This window comes from Mugil cephalus, chromosome 2, assembly GCF_022458985.1.
Source record: "Mugil cephalus isolate CIBA_MC_2020 chromosome 2, CIBA_Mcephalus_1.1, whole genome shotgun sequence".
Taxonomy (NCBI): Eukaryota; Metazoa; Chordata; class Actinopteri; order Mugiliformes; family Mugilidae; genus Mugil; species Mugil cephalus.
The window spans coordinates 1517647-1540868 of NC_061771.1; the positions used below are offsets into that span (position 1 = coordinate 1517647).

At 38.9% G+C, this 23222-nt stretch overlaps 2 protein-coding genes across 4 annotated transcripts; both read right to left on the reverse strand.

Annotated features, from left to right (window-relative positions):
- Positions 1-912: 912 nt before the first annotated feature.
- LOC125004382 (tetraspanin-1-like) lies at positions 913-7543 on the reverse strand. Its single transcript, XM_047578943.1, has 7 exons — positions 7473-7543; positions 6722-6934; positions 6272-6346; positions 6071-6169; positions 5864-5956; positions 5649-5741; positions 913-1411 (listed from the first exon to the last, which is right to left on the reverse strand). Exons 1-7 carry the CDS (start codon positions 7527-7529, stop codon positions 1349-1351), a joined length of 693 nt encoding a protein of 230 aa, XP_047434899.1. The 5' UTR covers positions 7530-7543; the 3' UTR covers positions 913-1348.
- A 6689-nt stretch (positions 7544-14232) lies between these two features.
- LOC125004226 (ras-related protein Rab-3D-like) lies at positions 14233-22364 on the reverse strand. Of its 3 annotated transcripts, XM_047578671.1 has the most exons (6): positions 22185-22342; positions 19945-20018; positions 19154-19387; positions 16774-16892; positions 14661-14785; positions 14233-14565 (listed from the first exon to the last, which is right to left on the reverse strand). In XM_047578671.1, the coding sequence occupies exons 3-6, from the start codon at positions 19385-19387 to the stop codon at positions 14378-14380; spliced, it is 666 nt and encodes a 221-aa protein (XP_047434627.1). In that variant the 5' UTR covers positions 19945-20018; positions 22185-22342; the 3' UTR covers positions 14233-14377. The 3 variants fall into 3 exon arrangements, with proteins under 3 accessions (XP_047434627.1, XP_047434628.1, XP_047434626.1); XM_047578672.1 differs by lacking the exon at positions 19945-20018 and having other exon boundaries at positions 22258-22364; XM_047578670.1 differs by lacking the exon at positions 19945-20018 and having other exon boundaries at positions 22185-22344.
- Between the last annotated feature and the right edge of the window lie 858 nt (positions 22365-23222).

A 23222-nucleotide genomic window follows, 5' to 3' on the forward strand; every position in this document is an offset into this window, starting at 1 on the left:
ATAATTTAGCAATGGATAACGTCATAAGCTGCTGCAAATGATTGTAAAACATGTTTTTTCCCAAATAACGGGACGGGGAGAGATGGTACGTCTCACTACTATAACTGTCACGCTATTAAAGAAATATATCTTAAGTTACATTGTCAGGAGTTAAACCACAGTCAGTCAACTCTTTTGTAACAACGAACGTACTAGCTAAATAAGTTTCACTCTCAGCTTACACGTAACAGCAGCAAAACTGGACATGGTAGTCATAAATTCTGTCATGCTTATTTGAGTTTAAAGAACTGATGATGATGTCTTTTAATTATTATTCAAGCAATGTAAGTTTCGTCACAGTTGTCAACTCACCGATGATCTCAGTCATGATGACGCTTTCGCTCTACCCGACTCTGACTGGATCAGCTGATTGTAGGGTTTGTGGCGTTAGAGCCCTCTGGTGGACAAAGTATGCAACGGCAACACTCATAACATGATTGAAGGATGTTTCGTCCGTTTTTTAAGATATTCATTGATCGGCCATTATAAATGCGATAGTTTGGAAAATGCCTAATATGGGCCGATAACATCGGCCCGCCGATAAATCGGTCGGGCTCTTTTCATGAAACTAAAAAAACAACTTCAGACCTGCTCAAAACTACCAAGATTTCGAGAGTTTTCAGGATTTTAACCCTTTAAATGCCTGCCAGTCTGAAAATACGACGTTTTAATTTTTTTTTACAAAAAAAAGACAAAAAAAGTTATTTTCCATAAAGTAAACAGTAAGATGACGGGGCTTTGGTGATTATTAGAGTCTTGGATATGTCAAAGATTAGCAATAAAACTGATTTGATTGCATGAGTGTTTTTTATGTAGTGTCAGACTTTTTTGTTGCTTTTGAGCCTGAATCATAGAAGCTTTGCTTGGTGAATGTCAGTTTCCTTTCCAATTCATTATTTATTTGGTATTTTAATTCTTTTATCTGGTTTTTCAACCCTTCGTAACATACTTCTACTTTTAATAGTGAATAAACATTTGCACACTGAATGTTTTCTAAATTGACCAAACATAAAATATATCAACCAAAAAAAAAAAAAAAAACATTTTATCACTTAATGGCAGTAAATGTGACAAACCCTACGCCACTGACAGAAGTTCTTCTTCACTGTGCATTGTTTCACATTACTGATTAAATGTGAAACAACAGCTCTTCTTCAGACATAAAGAAACCACAATCTGAATTTGTACACTGAACGTTTCGAAACAAAGAACACAATAGATTCCCTCTTTTTCGTGTGCTTTTTAAATCAAAATAAAAATAATTTTCTTAAAATACTTTATTCATAGGAAATGGCTGTGACTGTTATCACTACCTCCTAAATACATTGCGACCCTTGCAGTAGAAAGTCATCGAAACCACCATGGCGACAATCTGTAAAGACAATAGTTTGTCAATATTTCATCAAAACACAGCAAATGGAGCTGATTACAGATAAACATACAGCCAGATTAGAGGCAGGACAATTTAAATACAATAGATTTAATAGATTTTTCTGGAAAAAGTCACATGCTTTGTAATAACTGATCTACTTCCACATCTCATCTCATCTTCTACTACCACTTATCCTCACTCCCGGACGGGTCACCAGCCTAACGCAGGGCTAACACAGAGACAAACTACCATTCCCACTCATACCTAGGGTCAATTTAGAGTCACCAATTAGCCTAACGCCTTTGTTATATCTTCTGTTATTCTAACTATCTATCTAAGGCAGGATCTACTGTATATGAGTGAATGTAACCTGACCTGACCTGTCAGTCGATTTTGTATTTGCTATAATGCATGTATAGAGTCACTGCTTCAAGCAAAACTTTCAAAACTTGATAAAAGAATTTCCGTTGGAAAGTTGATTTTGGGGACTGACACCACGCACGTCCAGAGTCTGGGACTCCTACAGAAAGACCTCCAAATAAATTGGCCAGAGGCCAGTACCCCGAGGAGGAAGGGTGACGGGATCCTAAAGAGAACATAGTGAACTAACTGGACTCTCAGGTAGGACAATTTAAGTAAAATATTTGAATGAATAACTACATCCGAATGTTAAAGATAAGAGGGAAAAGGCCTATAAATAAAAATTGAATAAAATAAAAATAGAAAACAAACTAACAACCAACAATGAAAGAAATAAAAATAGATTAAAAAAAAGTATAGGTTAGTTGTCTTGTGTCTTTTGGTGAAGGACATGGAGACAGGCAACTTAACAGTGACAACAAACTCTCCGACAATGGAAACCTAACCAGTTAAGACGAAATAAAATAAGTTCAAAACAGAATAAGAAGATGAGGAACAGGAAGACAGAGAGATGACAAGAATGTAACTGAAGCAAATGTAAAAAGAAATATGCGTTTGCAGGAAAGTTAAGTGTACCACAATCTACGATAGAGAATGTGTGTAGGAAGTCTGAAAAGAAAAGATAGAAACATGGTCCCTCATAGGCTAGAAATTGGCTATGTGAGGCAAAAAAAGAGGAAGGAAGGACAACACAGGAGAAAGAGAGGTGAGAAAAAACAAGATAAAAACATTGAGGAAATTCTACTTTTGCAACACGTTGAAGCAATACTACAGTGTGACATGAGACCCAACATAACCCTGACAATCCTGGGCCAGGAAGTATCTTTCCTTTGCGACACCGTAGCATCAAAAAGAGTAATCCATCCTAATGAACTACCTATGCTGAAACCCTCTGACAATATTACCTGTTAAATCTACAAATGGGAGAGTACATTGTGAATTTTTTAACATTGCCGTAGTATCACACAAAAAGTGTGGCAGACAACTCTAAAATACTTAGGACACAATCTGTCTCAGGAAGGAAAATATCTAGATGAATCTTAGAAAACTACCATCTTACAAGCTCCAAAACTTCACAGCGGGTAAAATAAGGGGATCATCCTTATGTTCCCCGGGTCCTATGTTCTCCACTTTGTATATGACCGGGGAAAGGGTCAGGGTTATGGACACGGTTAGGGACCCGGGGAACATAGGTACGCTCCCCAAATTAAGTATTGAACACATCACAATTTGTCATGGTAAACATACTTCTAAAGGTGCTATTGACATGAAATTTTCATCAGGTGTTGGTAACAACCCAAGTAATCCATACATAGAAAGAAACCAAAACAAATAAGTTCATAAAATATATGTAATAATATATTAATAGCAACAATAATAATAATAATAATAAAATAACAGAGGGAAAAAGTATTGAACACACACAGAAAGGGAGGTGAAAAAGGCATGGAAAGCCAAGACTCTAGCTGAAATCTATCAGTGATCAGAAAACCATCCTGCCTCTTGTTTGGGGTTTGGGGCTGGTTAGACTCAACTAGGAGTTTTTGTGATTTGTGGCAAGATGAACAGGATCCGCAGACAGCTGTCATTAGCTTGTTCTGAGAAAGCTGACTGCAACAGATTCACAGTGTTTCTCATTCATTCATTTCATTGTGCTCTGATTGACAAATAGTGTTAACCAAACAAGCATGGGCGTATTTCTGAAATATGACTAATATTTAAGCCTGTTTAAGTCATCTATGACTTTATAACTCACAAAGGTTTTAGTCCCTCCACATGCACGTCTCTCGTCTGCAGCACAGTTTGACGAGGCGTGCACACCGTATGTACATGTGTGAGAGCCATGGATGTATGGAGAGAGCATGCAGCGCGATAAGTGCAGGACAGCCCCACCATTCAGTGAGAGACAGAGGAGCAGCAGAGAACAGAGGAGCAGCAGCGGCGTTCAGTGTGGACGAGCCGCCACCATCACAAATCGGCCAGAGAAAATGAGAACAGGACAGAATACGTCCCGATACACCATAAAAGTCCCGGTACACCAGAGGTTAAAATCTAGAAGTGCCAGTAGCATACTCCGTTCCATGCATTTTCCACCAAAGTCATACCCAAACGACACCACTGAATAGCACCTTTAGAAATATGTTTACTATGAAAAACTGTGATGTGTTCAATACTTATTTTACCTGCTGTATGTCATTTTTATAGGCATAATGCATCTCTGCAGAAGCTGGATTTCAAATAATGCCATTATTCTAGCTCCAGACTACCAGACTATTCAAAAGAGTTTATCCAGACTGTAGACTGTAAAGACAGCTACAGTATACGACCTCAGTGTTGACTCACACCCATGGTAGAAAATAGAGATCTATTGCTTACTATTCTACAAAACACAAAGCTGTAGCAATTGCCCTGCCCTGCAAGCAGGAGTGGCAACATCGATGTTGTGCTATGATCAGTTGTGCTATTCTAACTGCTGACACAAGTACCCGATGCAGTGGCAGTAATTTTGTTACAGAATAAGATCTCTTATTTGACTCCATCCAGACATCTGTCATGCATGACTGTTGCTTTCACAACCACGTTTGACTATTGAGAGATGTACAATGCTGAACCTATCAGCATTGTGATCAATACCAGATGATGGAACACCTCATGACTGCCCGTCAGACATAACAGAGAGCATACTGCCAAGAGCAGACCTATCTGACACATCATTTGATGTAGCAGATTATGTTTGTAGATGGTTCTAGCCGAGAGAATTCAGATGGGACAAATGTTATAGGCCATGCAGTGGCAACTCCAACAGAAGTGTTAAAAGCAGACCTACTAGTATCTAAACCACAGACACCATAGATAGAGCATCAAGTTTTAAAAGACAAGCAGAGTTCAGCCCCATTTTCAGAAAAGAACAAATGGAAAAACAACAGAGCACAATTACAAGTAGATACAGAACTATGCACCTGACCTGAAGGCAAACCAATCCTCCCAAACAGTTAATTTAAGTATCCTACGCTAGTGAGTCATGGACCTTGTTATGTCTCAACAGAAGGGATGTTAGCTATGATAAATAAGTGTTTACTGCATATGGATTCTCAAACTATTCTAATGAACTTTTGTGCTACCTGCACTATATGTGTGAAACATAATCCACAAGGTAATATGAGACCTAAGAGAGAACAGTTTCCAAAGCCACAATTCCCTTTTCATCATATATGAACGAGTGCGTAGAAGTATTCCCCTGCTCAAATGCAGATGCCATGACAGCTGCTAAAGCATTAGTAAAAGAGATAATTCCAAGATATAGCATTCATGAAAGAATCTACAGTGACTATGGGACTCATTTTGTTAACAATGTAATCACTTCCATATCCTAGACTCTGATTATAGAACTAGAAAACCATTGTGCTTATCAACCACAGTTTGCAGGATTAGTGGAAAAACATAATGGCACAAATGTCTAAGCTGAAAGAGACCATGGAAGAAACTAGGAAGAACTGGTTATACTGTTTTTTTTTTTTTTTTGTCACCAACATCAAAAGCCAATGTGACCGTTACGTAAAAAATAATAAAGATTAATGATGATATTTCAAGATACTTGTCTAAATTGATGTACAGACATAATTTAGATGTTATGTCTAATATCACTGATACATACTCTATGTGTACTACGTACTAGATACATATATGATCATAAAGATAGATAACATATGAAGACAATGTTTAAAATGACTGACAGGTTTAATACAGCAATTGCATGGAAAAAGTTCAGAGAACTCGTCAATGTCTGTGGCTGAGAAAATGCTGTTTCACTCAGTACCTCCACAGCACCAGTTAGTAGAGCCATAGCTGCAGTGAGCACAGCCCCTTTCTCGATCTCCTGCAGAACCTTGTCATAGCAGCCATCAATATCCTAGAAGTGATGTAACAGGAATTAACTGAGGGCACCAAGGACTGTTGCCCTATGTTTATCACGTTTGATGGTTATTTTGTGAACATGCATTCAGTTAAACCAAAAATAAGCTGGATTTGTACCGAAACACCAGTGAATCTTGAATTGCAGCACATGGGTGGATAAACATTTCCTCCATGAGCAACATCAAAAGGGGACCCATCAAAGCAATTTAGCTTAAAGGAAATCACAAAGTATTAATCCCAAAACCTTTTTTTTATCTGTACTGATATATGATACAATGTAAATGTTTCATTGCTGTTTACCAAATGAATTAGTTAATAAAGTACCTCTACCATGGTGTTGTTCCACAGAGAGGTCAGACTTTCATCGTCTCCGTACCCCAGACGAAAGTTCTTCAAAACTTCATCCCCTCGACTACTGAGAATCTGCTCAGCACAAAAAGGGCACAGAAACAGTAACACACAATGATACTTCACTCTGTTGTGGAGACAATCCCTTATCCCGTTATCCTCGTTAGAGGCACTTACTGAATCCCGGTGGACAAACAGCACTGTGGCTCCTGCAAACTTAACGAGGAAGACAATCAGCAAAATTAAGAAGTACTGAAAGAAAATCAGAAATTACACTTAAATTTTCAGTATAACATTTAACTGGTAGCAGCATATCATAGCATTTCCACAAAATCAGGTGTTATGTTAGAAAGTAAACATACCATAGATCAAAACTAAAGCTACATAGTGAATTAAGCTTTAAATATTTCAGCTGTTCTCTATTTCTGTCCAAAATGGCTCAGTAGAGTTCTCGCTTCTCTCCAGATTCAGATTCAATGCCATCATCTCAAGCTGAACAACCAGAACAACTTGAGGCAATAATATTTCTTTAATTACCCAATAGAAACAACAATAATTCTAAATGGGTTACCATTTATTATTTCAATCCATTTTCTCTTCTCTTTCACCTTATCAAAAATAGCTTACCATCAGAAGAATAATCCTGCTCTCCTTGAATTCTGCATAGCAGCCCAGGAAGCTCGTGACCAGTAGTACAGGACCCACTGCAATGAGCATGTAGCTGATGTTGACCAGCTGCAATAACTGAGAATAATTCTCCATGTTCTTTAGTACACCCAACAGAGGGCTGCTATCCACTATCACAGTCGCTCCAATACCCAGAATGGTTACTCCTAAAAACTGCATGTTTAGGAAAGAATGGAGAGACAGAAATAAAGTAGAAGGATAATGAAAGGACATTTGAACCTGGAAGAATGCTGAATAAAACAAGTGTAGACATGCAAGACATGAATGGAACCAGCTGCATTTTGTTGTGCAGGTAACTTGTGTTTGGTTAGTAGACTGATTTCATGAAGCAATTCATTGACATTTGTAATATTACAAATAACTAACAATTTTACTGTGAGCTGTTCTGAATATGTTTAGATTAAAAAGCATAAGGATGAAGACGGAACACTCTGGAAATTTGCATTTTTAAGTGGTCACACTGTTATGTTGTTTAATTGTCCTATGTTTGTATGTTAATCAGGAGATCTTACATTTTCTTCATGCTCTCAAAATTATGACTGTTAAAGGCCCACTGTATAGTGTTCAGGTTGACCTTTTAGTGGAAATTGATTACGGAAATGGATTAGCGTGCATGTGTGACTATACTGTATCTCCATGTGTCTTCCACCAAGCCTATGATATATTATAGTGTTCTCATAAAACAACTTACAAAGATGAAAACACTGATGAGATACAACACCACTTTGAGAAGCGCAGAAAAACACATGTTGTGGGGGATCTGAGAAGAGAAAAAAAAATTTATAGTTAAGCTGAAATCAGCTGAGCATATAACTGAAATGTCACACATAACATGAAAATCAGTGGTATCAAGCTGACTGACAGCACAAGCAGGAACCAGCATGTGTTAAACGGCATTTACTCTGGTTACACATTAAGTGAACGTACTCGTGTTCTCTTTCTCTTTTGTTCTCATTGTAAACATGTGTTAGATATTATGTCAATGTTGCATTCAAAATTACAATTCCTTTTTACCTTTGAAGATTTTGCTGATTACAGCGTTCTTGCATTTGAAGTTACCTTTTATGGGACTAAGGGCAGCTTCAGTTGAGGTTGACATACGTTCAGCATATTTTTCAGTGAGATACAGGCAAAGTTCATTCACAGACGGAAGATTTTATCAGCTAAAGCAGTGGTTCCCAACCTGGGGTCCACGCCCCACCAAGGGGGCACCGTGTCAGGTCTCTGGCATGTGGTGTTTGATCGCGAAAAAAAAAAAAAAAGATCAACATTTAGAAAAAACTAACACCACTAGCCAATCAGAAGTAAAGTGCGGGTGGGTCTTGGAAAACTTGTTTGAGATCTGCCTAAGTACTGTAGGGGGGTCGCAGAATCTCTGGTTGATTTGATATTTTTATATAGTATATATTTTCCCCCTAAAATTTAAATTTCTCTAAATACATATGAATCCTCATTTTTTATTATAAGGATAAATAGATCTAGATCAGCAAGACTAAGAGTGAGGCTTTCAAACAAATTAAAGCTTTGCTTAGGTCTAGGATTAATACATAAATCAGAGTGGAAGCTTGCTGCCATTCCTCCTCCTCGGCCTGTGCCTTGAGGAATGGGATAGGTACTTTGACTGGGTGGTGTGGACTCATTTAAACTGACAAACTCATCATTCTGCAGCCATGTTTCAGTCAAACTAAATAGATTAATCTGATGATGAGTTATCAGATCAGTCACTAAAAGAGACTTAGACAAGAGAGATCTGACATTTAAAAGACCACATTTAATTATCTTATTGTTCTGTTATATTACTATATTCCTATGAATAACTCTTCTATTGTAATTTTCTATTTAAAAAATCTGGGAGCAGACAGCACATCAATCCAATCTGTCAGACATTTTTCTCTTAGAGGTTCTTTTCTGTTTTTGGGATGTGTACAAAGTTTAAAGGTTGGAAGGTCATTTACCCGTTGTCAGCGACAAGTTGAGAAACATATATAAGAAGACTGTAGGAGCTGAATGAGAGAGGGGATTCGACATTTGGCTAGAAGGGTTAGGGTTATGGCTGAGAGAGCCATGGTTTTGGATCTGTCAGGTTCGGCAAAGGTTTGACACTGTTCTTTCTTGTAATAAACCTTTTGAATGCAAGAGAAGACGTGGTCACTTCTTTCTCCAGCACATCAATATACAACAACAGATTCCAGTTTGCCTATGTAAACAATGATTCTTCTATATATGCCATAGCTCTGGAGGTCTCAGGCTCAGGTTTTTGGAAAGCGTCTTGAGACAATTTGTATTATTATTGATGCTTCCTCAGATCCTTGTGTCTCTTCATGTAATCCCAGATACACTCGATGATGTTGAGATCAGGGCTCTGAGGAGGTCATGCCATCATTTCCAGGATTTCTTGTTCATCTTTACTCTGATGACCTTGGCTGTAAGTTTGGGGCCAGTCATACGCCTCCCTGATTGTATTGCATGATTGTATTTTCCAATCATTGCATGATTGTATTGAGGACACCATTAATCCAATCCATTTGAAAAAATGCAGCCTCAAACCTCCATGTCCAACCTCAAGGATCCTCCACCATGCTTCACTGTTGCCTGCAGACACTCATCATTGTATTACTCTCCTTCTGCTACAATCAAATATTTCAAAATTTGGAGTCATTGGTCAAGAGTACCTGCTGCCATTTTTCTGCATCTGTCCCTATATTTCATGAATAGTTGAGTCTCTTGGCCTTGTTTCCATGTTAGAGGGATGGATTTTTGGCTGCAACTGAGACCACATCTGGCCAGACTTCTCCAGACAGTGGATGGATGGATGTACCTGGGTCCCACTTGTTTCTGCCACTTCTGAGCCTGTCTGCTGCACAAGATTTTTTAGTCAACCGCAGCATTTTTTCCACACCTGACTAAAATTTTTGTAGAGTACTGTATATCAAATACTGTACATGTGTGGCAAACCCCTGATGATGCTAATGTTAGCCAGTGTCAGTCATCAGAGTTGTTAGTTATAATGTTAAAAATTCAAAACTCATCTTAAAAAGTTAGAGTAAGGAATGTTGATGCTGAACTGAAATGACAGTAGGTCACGACAGAGCACAGAGTAACGTTACAGTAAAGTGATTTTTTATTTTTGTTTTTTTAATGAAAGGGTTAATGCTAAGCTTCATGCTCGGCAATTCAGTAAAGTAAGAGTAAATGTCCAGGTATGACATCTCCAGCCACTGAGTTGGGTTGTTCACCCATTTTTCGGTCGGTAGGCTATGACATATGGGCCCTATTTATTGTTATGGTTTTTCTATGTAACGACATTTACAGACATGTGTCTGCCTGACTAACGTTTCACTTGATTTCCGGCCTACAAATGCTAGCAACACAAAATAAACACTGACTACAGGGGGAGTCATTTTTACCATCAGTGGTTTGGGGGTGTGGCCTAATTTGCTACTCTCTTCTATGGAAGAGAGTAACCTTTACATCACTGGTAAGGCCACGCCCCGTTAATAAGAAGTTGCTGAGCTATGTATTGTTCTTCCAACAACTTAAAAGATAAAACTGAGATTTTCCCTGCTTTCCTCAGGAGAGAGGGACAAAATCGAATAAATGTTTGACTTCAAGCCATAAAACAGGTGGACAAAGATGGAAAGCCGTGGGACCCTGATAGTCAATGTGTACGCTGTGTGTACCTGTGTGGAAAACGCTTAATCATGATCATGCTAAAGCTAGCTAATGTCAGTCGTTAGAGTTGTTAGTTAGAATTTTAAAATGAATGATGAATGTTGATGTTGAACTGAAACGACAGTAACGACAGCACAGAGTAATGTTACTGAAAAGCGTTTTATTAATGAAAGGGTTAACGTTGGCTAATCTTCATGCTGTATTTATGTCATAATTCATTAATTAAACATTATGGAATAATTATGAATTGATGGCAAATGTCACACATTACCGAGCGATTCAATGATGTAAGAGTAAAAGTAAGAGTCTGGGTATGACAAGTTTTTCTATACAACGTCACCGGTCGCTGCTATGCAACAACATTATATATGTGTTTGCCTGACTAACGCCATTTCACTTGCTTTCCAGCCAAAAAATGCTAGCAACACAAAATAAACATTGATTACAGGGGATTTGTATTTACCGCCAGTGGTTTGTTTTCACCCAAATGGGGGTGTGGCCACATTTGCTACTCTCTTCTATAGTGTTTGAGATCTTTTGCCTCCAGTTAAGCCCCGCCCCTCAAAAAACATTACATTGTTTACAAGCTGTGAAGGGGTCTATAGCCTGTAAACGCCGGTGTTTTGGCAAGAATGGACAAGGAAAATGCATATTTTAGGGAATATACTAATACACTCACTCCCGAGGTTGTGTTATTTTAAAAAGTTGATTCTGTCTGATGGGACTATATTCACTGACCCCTACTCTCTCACTCACTGGATGGATAATTTGACTAAAGGAGGTCACAGAGGGGACGAAGTCTGGACTGTCTTTATAATGTGAAGCCTCTCCTCTCCAACAAAGATAAAGAAGTAAGTGGAACCACTGTGGACGGTAAAGAAGTAAATGAACCTCTGCTTGGACACCCCTGAAACACACAAACTAATGTTGTGTCAGTTAGCATTAGCATTGACATGGAACAAGAATTCCCCAAATAATGATTAATTTAACGTAATTTCTGTCACAATTTGGTCTAATCCATAACGTTATCCAGGCTGAAACTGATGATGCATTACATATTAATTTGACTTGATATGAAGTATGCCTGTCCTGATATAAATAGAAAAACACTTTTTGTGTGTTCTGTATTAATGTATTTGTATAGTTTTCACCATTAATTATTGTGATGCCAACACTGCATAGAAACTAGAAACTAAACAGGATTTATTATTAACTCTAGCTAACACTGAAAGGTGGGTTAGGTTTACTAATTGAAGGCCAACAGACATGATGTACGGATTCATATGTTTTAATCTCAACTTTGAGAGGGACACAACAAATCTGACAATGAAATATTGAACCCATGAACATTTCTCCTTAGGGGTGTCCTCCACGCTGGCAGCGGTGTCCGAGCTGCTGCTGGGGGCACTGTCCCTGGGTCCCTTCGGTCCGGCTGGCTTTCGTCTGTCAGGGTCGGGGTGCCTGGGTGCTGGTGCCCCTGTGGCTCAGCTTGTGACTCCTCCCAGAGTGGATTGCCTCAAAGATAGCACTTCCTCAATCCTCAGTGTCATCCCATGTCTCCCTATTGTCAGTATTGTGAGCATGTGTGTGTGTGTGTGTGTGTGTGTGTGTGTGTGTATGCGCGCGCGCAGTAGAGGGTGGGGGTAATTGTTTTTGATTAATGTACTTGTATTTGTTTTTTGTTTTTTTGAGTGTAAAGCACTTTGTGTTGCATGTCCATGCATGGAAGGTGCTCTATAAATAAAGTTTGATTTTGATTTGATTTGATTTGAAAAAGAAAAAAAGTGAATTTCAAAGAACTACTATCAAGACTGAATTATGCATCTGAACTGACACAGAGGCAGTTCAATTTTCACATGTGTTAATCTTAATTAGCAAGCCTTTTTTTTCAAGCAAAATTAGATGGGCCTAGGTCATGAGCAATGTTCCCTCTAATTTTTCATGTGCCTGGGCATACACACAAGCTCCCTGAGCACACCGAGGACCACTGTGAGCAACATTTACAGAGTAGACCTTTCTCACTCGAAAAAGAAAAAATCTCACCCAGTTTCACTGCTTGTTCTTCTATTTGCACATTCTCCGACAGCCATTCCATCTTAAAAGAACCGCATTTCTTTTTTACTTTAGCTTGGTGAGTGGATGTGTCGCTGCCTGTTCGTTTCGCCATGGTAAGGGTTGTTGTTAGCTAGCTAGCCTGCACGGTGCGTATGGGCAGGGCAGAGGGCACATAGGCGAGCACTGTCAAGGCCAGGGCTGGGCGATTCATTTCTACAGGGGGCTGCATGAAAAATCTGAACTGTGTTGAAGGGGCAAACCAAACGATAACTTGAACGTTATTCTGCTCAATATTAATTTTCTCCCATTGTAAAAAGCAGTAAATTATATAAGTTGATAAGCTGCTACTGGTAATCAGAAACATAAGAATATTCTGTAAATAGAGTTTTGCTGTAGGTTGAAGAGGAAAATGAAACACAATCGATCTGTAGTTTTGGATATAACGCATTGGAATGTTGGAAACTTTGTCCTCTTTGGAAAACTTCGGTGGATCATATAGCTACATGAATTATTTTCTGTATCTCAATAAATCTCAATAAATGTTTAACCCTTTAAGACCTGAATGTTCGTCTGCCCACAAAGAGAAGCTTGCTATATTTGAATTACCGTAACTCCCCGATGGACAATATTCAAGTTGCGCTTTCTAGAAAAAAACGCTGCCATTACGGTAATGATGACGCACCGCTGCTGTCGGCTGCAGGTTGGAGAGCAACGATCACGGAGCCTCAGCAAGAGAGACTTGTTTGGAGGAATTTGTTGGTAAAAACAAAGTTAGTTATACCCTCGAGATGTCACGAAGGTCTTCCAGGCAAAAGCACAACTAACCAGTGTTCAGTCACAATGAATATTATCAATAGCGCAAACCACTGTGACTTACGGTAATTCAAAATCGGCCGCTTTGACGGATGCCAGCGATCCGTTCAGGCTTTTGAGGGTTAATAGATGCAAGAAGCATCACAAGCAAACAATCTTACTTTTTTTGTTGTTGACGAACTAACAGTGTCATGACGTAAATAACACATAATGGCTCAAAATAAAAGCAACACAGTCGTATTGCATGAACAGTTCATCTGTGCTCATGGCTGACGTACCGCGGGCCGGACGGGAATGCCCAAAGGGCCGTAAGCGTAAAATGCCCAGGTCTGGTCAAGGCTATGATTGGCTACGTAGCGTAAGTGAACTGTATCGTACCATTGAATGGACACCTGTCACTCACTGAGTTACGTTGCAAAATGGTACAGAACACAATATTATTGGTCTAATTAATTAGATTAGATTAGGTCTAATATTAGATATTAATTAATACGTTTATGTTGAATTTTATTTTATGCGCTGCATAGATATTCTTGTGCGCTGAGAATGTGCAAGCAGTGCGCGATTGCGCAAGCGCGCAGTTTAGAGGGAACATTGGTCATGAGTCATATGTAGGAAAATGAGTCACAGTGATGTATTTTCATGTAACACCCACAAGGGGGAAGCATGACACAAGTTAATCTGGATGAGTCCCCATGCCACACTGATCTGGTTGATGTCTTTCATTCACATCCTCACCTGCAACAGGTGCTGTTCAGCCCATGCACTGTAGAAATAGGAAATTATAAAGTAGAAGTGTCATGCGAAAGGTACACCTGCTCAGTGCAGCTGTTTGGCATCTCAGTGTAACAGTCTCATTGGAATGAGTGTTTAAAAAATGAGTGCTTAAAAAATAAATAAAAAGAAGGGAGTCAGGCATCCATGACTGTATTCCAGTAACTTGCGTAAAAGTACATTCCCAGTGATAGATGGCATGGTATGATAGATATCAATTTAGATAATCTATATTAAGTGCAAATGCGGATCTAAGTTTGAAACTTGCATTTCATTCAGCAGTCAGCATGCACAGCCACTCTGACTGTCACGGGGTGTATCCTTCGGTCCTTCGGTCTTGTGATTGGCAGAGGGACTAGCGTCACCACTGACGCTTTCATTCATCTTCTCACAAATTACGTCCACCAGCTTGTCAAACACTTGCTTCACATTGATGTTGTCTTTGGCGCTGGCTTCGAAGAATTGGAAGCCTAGAGACAGAATGGAGAGAGGATAAAAATTCTTTGAAGAAAAATTCATTTATGTTGGTTTGTGTGCTCTTGATGTGATAAATGTGTGCACTGACCGAGCTCTGTGGCCACTCTTTGGGCATCCTCAGTTGGGACCTGCCTTTCCTCTTCTAAATCCAGCTTATTCCCTACAAGTGCGACCTGAGCGTTGTCCCATGAGTAAGTCTTGATTTGAGTGGCCCTGGGAAGCAACAACAAAACATTTTCACAGTTGCTCAGCAGTACAATCTGCAAATAAACCTCACAACACAGAAGACATAGAATTTATATTAACTTAACTTCAATATCATATTATCTTTATACAACCACATCCCCTGCCTGTGTGAACATGTACAAGAGTCCATCCCAGATTTACCCTTACATCTGTCTCTATACTCTACGGATATCAAGAGCTGGAAAAAGCACAAAAAATCCCTTCCTTAAAAACACAAATTCAATCTGGCATGCTTCCCAAAAACATACAGGTCATATGCCTGTCCTCCCCTGTTTACTCCCATCAGGGTAATGAACAGTTTGGTTAAAAAAAAAAAAAAAGACGGAGGATTTAGATTGTGGTATGAAAAAGGTATTAAAAAAATAAGGGATCTCTATACAAATGGAGTCTTGCTTTCTTTTGAACAATTATGTTAGAAGTATCAAATTCCTAAAAAATATCAGTTTAAATACTTTCAATTTAAAAGTTACATGTCAACAAAACATAAATACACCACCTTCATCAAAACTTGAGGAAACAACACGTACATTTAGGAAGAAAAGGTCAACTATCTAGATATTACAGCATATTAACAGCCTACAGTAACGAGCCAACGCCTGGAAAAGTGATCTACAAGAAGATGTTGATGGAACAGATTAGAACAATGCTTGTTTAAAAGCACAGAAACAGACAATAAATAGAAAGTTTAAACTTCTTCAGTAGAAGTGGTTAATGTACATAATTCCAGTCAAGCTACATCATATATCTGTCCAGACTGTTAGTTCTAAACGCATGGATAGGAAAGGTACTGTAATCCATTGTTTGTGGGAATGTCTGAAAATTCAAAAAACCTGGAAGGATGTTACAAAGCGTATGTCTGAAATGTTTAATATTCAGGTCCCTTTTAAAGCAAAACTATGTGTGCTTGGACTTTGTACCATCATCAAAATGGATAAGATCTCTGGACTTTGGTCTTTTCCTTGCTAGGAGAGCTATCGCACTATATGCACACTATGCTCCATCTTTGAGTGTGTGGTTAGAGAGACTATCAGATTGTATTGGTTTTAGAAAGGTTAATCTACATTGTTAAGGGCAAGCAAGAGGACTTCGTCATCGTCTCTGGGAACCATATATGAAAATAATAATAACAACATGATACGTCACAACAGTGATAACGAAATTATACTGTTTTCGTTATTATGATTATTATGATTATTGTTGTTGTTAATATTATATTCTTATTTATGTATATGTGTTTATTATTCTGTTTAAAAAGATGCAGTGTATGTGCCCTGGCAATTAAAACATTTTAAATTCCCTGAACTTTATTTTCAATGATATGTTATTATTCAGACTTCTGCCCAGCTATTACTTGCAATTTTCATACTTTAATTATAGTTTGCTGATAACACTTTTATACAAGTTAAAAAGAGTTTTTACTTGTAAATTGAGTATTTCTAGGTGGAGTTTGCATATTCTTGCTATGTCTGCGTGGGTTTTCTGCGGTTACTCCAGTTTCCTCCCACCTCCAAAGACATGCTTGTTAGGCTGATTGGTGACTCTAAATTGCCCCTACGTCTGAGTGTGAGTATGAATGGTTGTTTGTCTCTGTGTTAGCCCTGTGTTAACTCTGGCGACCTGACCAGGGTGTACCCCGCCTCTCGCCCAATCACAGCTGGGATAGGCTCCAGCAACCCCCACGACCCTAGTGAGGATAACCTGTAGTAGAAGATGCAATGAGATGTATGACTGTTACAATGTGTTCTGTTCTTACTGGCTAATGTCTGTTGCAGCTTCAGTGATTTCTTCATGTTATTTCTTGTATTACAAATAGAAAAAGCGTTTTGTGTAAGATCCATCTATTTAGAGGAAAATTATATTGTTTAACAATATATTGCCTTTACTTAATGAACGCACTAAACACATATTGATGGTACCATTGGTATGGTATTAGCTACATCTATAGATCTACATACCAGTCCTGAACAGCACAGAATGAGTCCTGACTCGTGATATCATACATTAGCAGAAATCCCATGGCTCCTCTGTAGTAAGCGGTGGTAATGGTGCGGTAGCGCTCCTGCCCCGCTGTGTCCTGGAAACATACAATCAAAAACATACAAATTTCTTGAATTAATGATTAAAAAATATTTTTTTTCTGAAACACCAACAATTTTTGTTGAAAATAAGAATCTTAAGCTGTCACTTAGGTTTAAACATAAATAAAACAACAAAAAATGCTACTGAAACAAACAACAGAAGTCTAGACTAACATTAAAGTCAGACAGCTTTAAAACCCTTACTGACAGAAGAACTCTGTAGAAATAGAAAGGTGAATTATTAACTTTGTTGGAACAGAAGAAACAGGTGCCTTCAAATGTTGATGTTGCCATCAGGGTTTGGTAAAATGAGTGCAGTTCTTTTTATTCCAGTATGTCAATACTACAACTGAGATATTAGAGGTTAAAAAGGCAGGAATGTCTTCAGAAAAACAAAATCAATGAACAGACTTAAATGCAGTTCATTTCAATTACCACTAATGACCCACTGTAACTGGAATGGCAGGGTATTTATAGTGTTTAATCAGCAAAAATAACATTTGATTTCTCTGATTCCCTATTTCGTTAATCCCGGCGCCGTTCCTTCTCTTCATTCACTCTTAAGCTCTCTGTTGTATTTTTGTTTTGTAATTCTTGTTCAGGATTTTAATGTGGTTGTCTTTATTGCAGCAACGTCATTTTACTTGGCACCTTCCTTTTCCTCTAAATGCATGCAGCTGTAGCATTGTAACGCAGAGCAGAGCAGAGCACAGCAGAGCAGAGCAGAGCAGAGCAGAGCAGAGCAGAGCAGGCATGCTGAATACATTAACTTAGAAAAAGATGTATTACTTTCATCTAACAGAAGTACTCTGGGTGAGTCCTCGCCTTCCACTAACATTCAGTAATAGATCTGTCCCGGGTGTCAGTCTGCGTAGTAAGCACATTCAACTCCGGCAGCTCAAATCCATGCATCTTTCATGAACTCTGCCGTCTGGGGACAATGTTAAACATCAACTGTCATTAACTCCAGAGTGTGGGAAATTAGTTTACATCCATGACAGGTGGCAGCATGTAAGAGGGCAAACTAGGGAATAGGGGGACGATAAACAGTCTTTGTTGTGTAACAAGTCTTTGAAAAGCTCTATTCATTCCGCCTCTCGCTTCGGGTTGAATTTGAAAAGCTCTCAACCACAGGTAAATGCCTTTAATTGCCCCAAGTAAATTACAGCACTGACAATAAAGAGACTGCAGCATTTTATACTCACTTTTGTTGATATTGATTCTCTGTCAAGTCTGTTCTTTCTGTACAGTTACAATTTTAATCAGTTAATGAGAATGGAAAAAAGCTGCCTTAGCTTTCTACACAAAACTATTTGGAGATTTGTTTACATCAGCATTGGCAAGTGTCCCTGTAGGTAAAGTCCTAAATGTCATTTTTTCAGTGTTTCAGTTCAGCCAATTTTCAGTGAAAGCACCACCAAGTACCTTCACCATTAGAGCCACTCCCGTAAGTGTTTGTTTGCAGATTTGTGATCCAACAATAACAATGCAGAGCTAACAAGCTAATGTTCCCAGTGAAAAACAATCAGCCTTCACTAATAGCACCAACTAAAAACATCACACTGACATTAATCAGAATATAAGGTTTCTGACATGGGTGCAAATGCAGAACAGAAGTAGTAGTTTATTTCCCAACTTTCCTGACAACACAGAAGCTGACTGAGAAGCATCCACATCGATTCTGGTTTGGTTAATTTTTTTTCTTTTTTTTTTTTTTGTTAACACAGCACTGCTTTGCTATTGCAATGCCTGCCTTGTCACCTGACAATTATCAGTCTTTCTACTTGCTTCAGAAAACATAATAGACTACAGGCACGTGATGATAAACTGTTTCAAAGCAGGAAGAAAACATGGTTACTTATATTTCACACTGACTGATTCTCAAAGTTTTGGTTTGTATTGAAATAAAGAGCCACAAACTGCGACTTCTATGAAGCGGTTTGAAGGCAGAGCTACAACAGTGTGCGGGCTATCATTGTGCTTCCAAATGACAGAACTACTTCTCCTTTTTCGCTGGTTATACAGGTGAAACAGGGGTAAAGCAGGGAATGGGGTAAGAAAAGAAAAAAATCAAGGAGACTGCAGAATGCATGAAAGAAAAATTAATTTTGAAAGTCTCTAATTTCTTCTTCAAAATCTTTACTTTGAAAATTATTCTTAGTGCACGCTAGAACGAGAGAAGCTCTGTTGAATGCACGAACACCTACTGCAATTATCAACAAAAACATCAGTGCATTAGTGTATTTTCCCATCTCACCCAGATCTGTAGTTTGACTCTTTTGTCGTTTCTATAGATGGTTTTGACTTTGAAGTCGATGCCCACTGTGCTGACAAATGCTGAAGTGAAAGAATCATCTGCGTAGCGGAACAGGAAGGAGGTCTTTCCCACGCTGCTGTTGCCAATGATCAACAGCTTGAACATGTAGTCAAAGTTCTGGTCGGCTGCATCTCCCTGGTCCTGAGCCACCCCGGGATCTCTGGCTAAAGCCATCTATTAAATGAAGTACAGGGGTTATTAGAAAGGCATATTTATGACACTTTCTAATGAAATGAGCAGATCCAGAAAAAGGCAAAGCAAACAGCTAGTTTTGGTATGATGGTAGTTAAAGGGGGCTGTTGTGGCCCTTTGCAGCTCTATAATTTCTATTCTGGGTCTCCAGTAGAACACTGTTGCATCATTTATAGTTCAAATAAATCCCTCTTGAGCTCATCTATTAGCTATTGTTTCTTTACATCCACCCTCTTCTGGCTGGTAGGTCAGTGCTGTAGAATCATTTAGTCATTTTTGTATTCTACAAAGTAGTAATCTACAGAGTAATGTGATTCTAATTGGAAATGGTAGTTCCAGTAGAGGAAACAGTGTTCTGTTTAGTCTTCAGCTTGAGCCTTTTTTTTTGTTCTCTTGGGGACAACTTTTATGTACACTGATAGATAACATTATGGCCACTGAATAACATTGACCACCTTGTGACAATTCAGTGTTCTGCTAGGAAACTTTTGGATCTGGCCTTCATTCATGTAGATGTTACTTAGACATGTAGCACCCACCTAGGCCAGACCAGGTGCCCCCACCCAACAGCAATGACACTCCTTAATGGCAGCCATCCCCAGCAGGATGCAGCCTGACACACACACACACACAAAAACTGTTTAGGAACAATTCAAAAATATGAAGAACAGCACAAGGTGTTGACCTGGGCTCCAAATTCACTAGATCCCTCGCCCTTGTGCCACCAAAACAATTGTGAGTCATCAGAGAATGGACATGGGTCTTCTCAGGGTGTCCCATGGTGTCGGGCAACACAGTGTTGTTAGTGGGGTGCTTTGGGGCCTATAGTAAATTTGGAGGCCAGGTCAACACCTTGTGGAGATTTTCATGTTTTTTTTTTAGTTTTTTGAGTTGCTGATCAATTAAGGCCTCCCCTAACCCTAAACATAACCTAAGAGCAACTTGTTAAGGAGTTTTTGAATTTATGGACAAAATAATTTGTCAGTTAAAGGATAAAATAATATATCAAACATATCAACTGATAAATTAATTAATTGTTAGTATGATAATAATTAAGATGGCACAACATATCACAAAACAACAGCTGTCTGCCCTGGATGATTTCTTCACCTCCTGCTCCATGAAGAGGGAGCAGTGCATCCTTAGAGGCTCTTCCCACCCCGCCCATCACCTCTTTGAACTGTTTGCCTCTGGAAGGCGTTGCTTGTTATTAAAAACATGCACCACCAGATTTAGAAACACCTTCTACCCCTAAGTCATCACCCACCTGAATGATACACTGAAATCACACTAACAACACATTCATGTGAGCAGCATTTACTATGCACGCTAATGTGCAAATGGCTGCATTGCGTACAATGGCAATGAGCAGTGGATATGTAGTGTGTCTCTATGAAAGGATGTGTGTAAATGTGTGTGAATAGGTATGGATTTCTACCCTTACATTTCTAGTTTTAGTGGTGTATATTTTTTGTTATACGTTTTTTTACAAATTGCAAATGGTACACATGAATGTTGACAATGACAATAAAGAAGCTGCAGAGCCCAGGAATGTCTGTCCAGTATGTATGCGACCAATGTAAACAGAAAGAATGAAGTGATGTTGTTTTTTTTTGTTTTGTTTAGTTTAGTTTTTTGCACTGCAGCAGAGAGACAAGTAAATGCATGTCTGTTGCCCAGTCTAACTGGTGTAGGTGCCAGTATTTTTAAATCACTGTTAATGGAAAAATTAGGGAAATTAAACACAATGAAATATATGTTTAGATTGGTTAATAAAAATACATTTAAGAACAATGCTGGTATTTACCACATTAAGGGCTATGTCTAGAACAGAAGAAATCACCTGTGCTGTTGAGAACACACCACTTGAGACCTGAAACATTTTTTTTGTGTGTGTGAGTAATGATTTAGCTCCACCACCAGCCTTGCTGCCATGGATCCATTTCTTTGAGAGAAATGTAATAAGACTGAGTTTAAGTGTTCAAATGTCAGTGATAAATATGACCTACTTGAGAATTCTGGTTAACATAAGGCTTAAATCCATCCACACTAATAGCTGAGAGGATTTTGAAAGCATTGTTTTAAAAATTATTCATCTTCTTCCTTCATCACTTCGCCGTGCATCACAGCCAGGCTCTGTTCCTTTTACTGGTTCTCCCTCCTTTCAGCCACCAACTGCTCTCTCTGTCCATTTGTTACATGAACTCACATTAAAAACTCATAGTATCAGTAGGCATTGAGCAGCGGCTTAGGAGCAATAGATTCTCCCTCCTGCCTGTGCATTTCATCTATTACGAGTGTGACCATTCATTCACCCACTGACATCCCCACCACCATCTATCTTCCTTTGCACACTCATATTCATACACTCAGCAAAACACCAGCGTTCACGCATGCGCACAAATCACCTACCTACAAACTGATGTGAGTTGTATGCAGTTATTTTATCAGAATCAAACACGTCACCTCGTCTAAAAGCAGTCATGTCTTACTAAAGTAATTTACTTTATGATGACATCCGGCCTAAACCACTTGTTCATAGTTAATGTGAACTGTTTAGAACAAGTCCGGCTCCCATTTTTTTATAAAGACACTTTTGTAACCGTGGACACGTAATCCAGTTGTGTAAAAATCTGCCTCAACTAGAAAACCCTCAGTTTAAAGTCTCGCCGGTCTGTGTCCAATTTGCCTGCACCATCCTACCATACGGTATCTCAGTTGCAACACAAGACATTTTCAACAATCCCCAGGATCTGGAAACCGAGTCAGTGTGACTTACCTTTTTTTCTTCTTCTTTTTTTTTTTAATAAATATAAATATATCAGTCTTTATCCTTCGTCTTCAGCGTCTACCTGCGTGCTGATGGGTGTGTCCTGACGCCGGCCTCTCCTATTCAGGTGCTCCACTCCCGGATCTCCACACTGAGCATGTGGCTGTCTGGGACGTCCTCCAGCGTAACCCGTCAAGTAGAATGTTAGAGAAGCACATCCGGAAGAAACTTTCAGAATAATATATGAACGCGTACTAAGCTCATAGTCGTCGACCCTTCATAATATACTGCCATTCGAATATTTGGATCGTTTTTTTTTTTAAATTGAATGAAAATGTATGTCCAAACGTTGGATTTTTATGTTTTAAGTTGTGTGTGTTTTGAGTTTAGGTACTTTTGGACCAATATTTCAAAATACAAGACATACTCAATTTATAATAACATAAAATACAGAAAACACGCTCACTCGGAATATATGCTACTTAAACCGATCGGTCCAGATTTATTTTGAAGGTTACATTGTAGTGTTTCCGGTATTCCGTGGCTACTGCTCGACGCATCTCCGACATAAACCTCTGCTGGGTGTGAAATTAAAGTGTGACATTACCATTAACAACGCTGAAAAAAGACAACAACTGATGAAATAACACGATTAACCCAATAGGCCACTCACTGACAATGAGTGGTATTGTAGGGCATAAGACTTTTGTGAAATTTCTCAGCAATTTTCATTTTCATGTAGAAAATCAAGTTACATATATGGTTCCTTGCCTTTAAGTGGCAAACACATGTAAACATGTATTTAGAACAGTGTTTCTCAACCCTCCTCAGGTCCTCAGGACCCACTGCTCTGCATGTTTTCAATGTTTCCCTCCTCCAACACACCTGATTCAAATGATCAGCTCTTCATCAAGCTCTACAGGGGTCTGATAAGGAGCCATTCATTTGAGTCATGTGTGTTGGAGGAGGGAAACATCGAAAACATATAGAGCAGTGGGTCCTGAGGACCGGAATTGAGAAATGCTGCATTAGTGTGACTGTGAACAA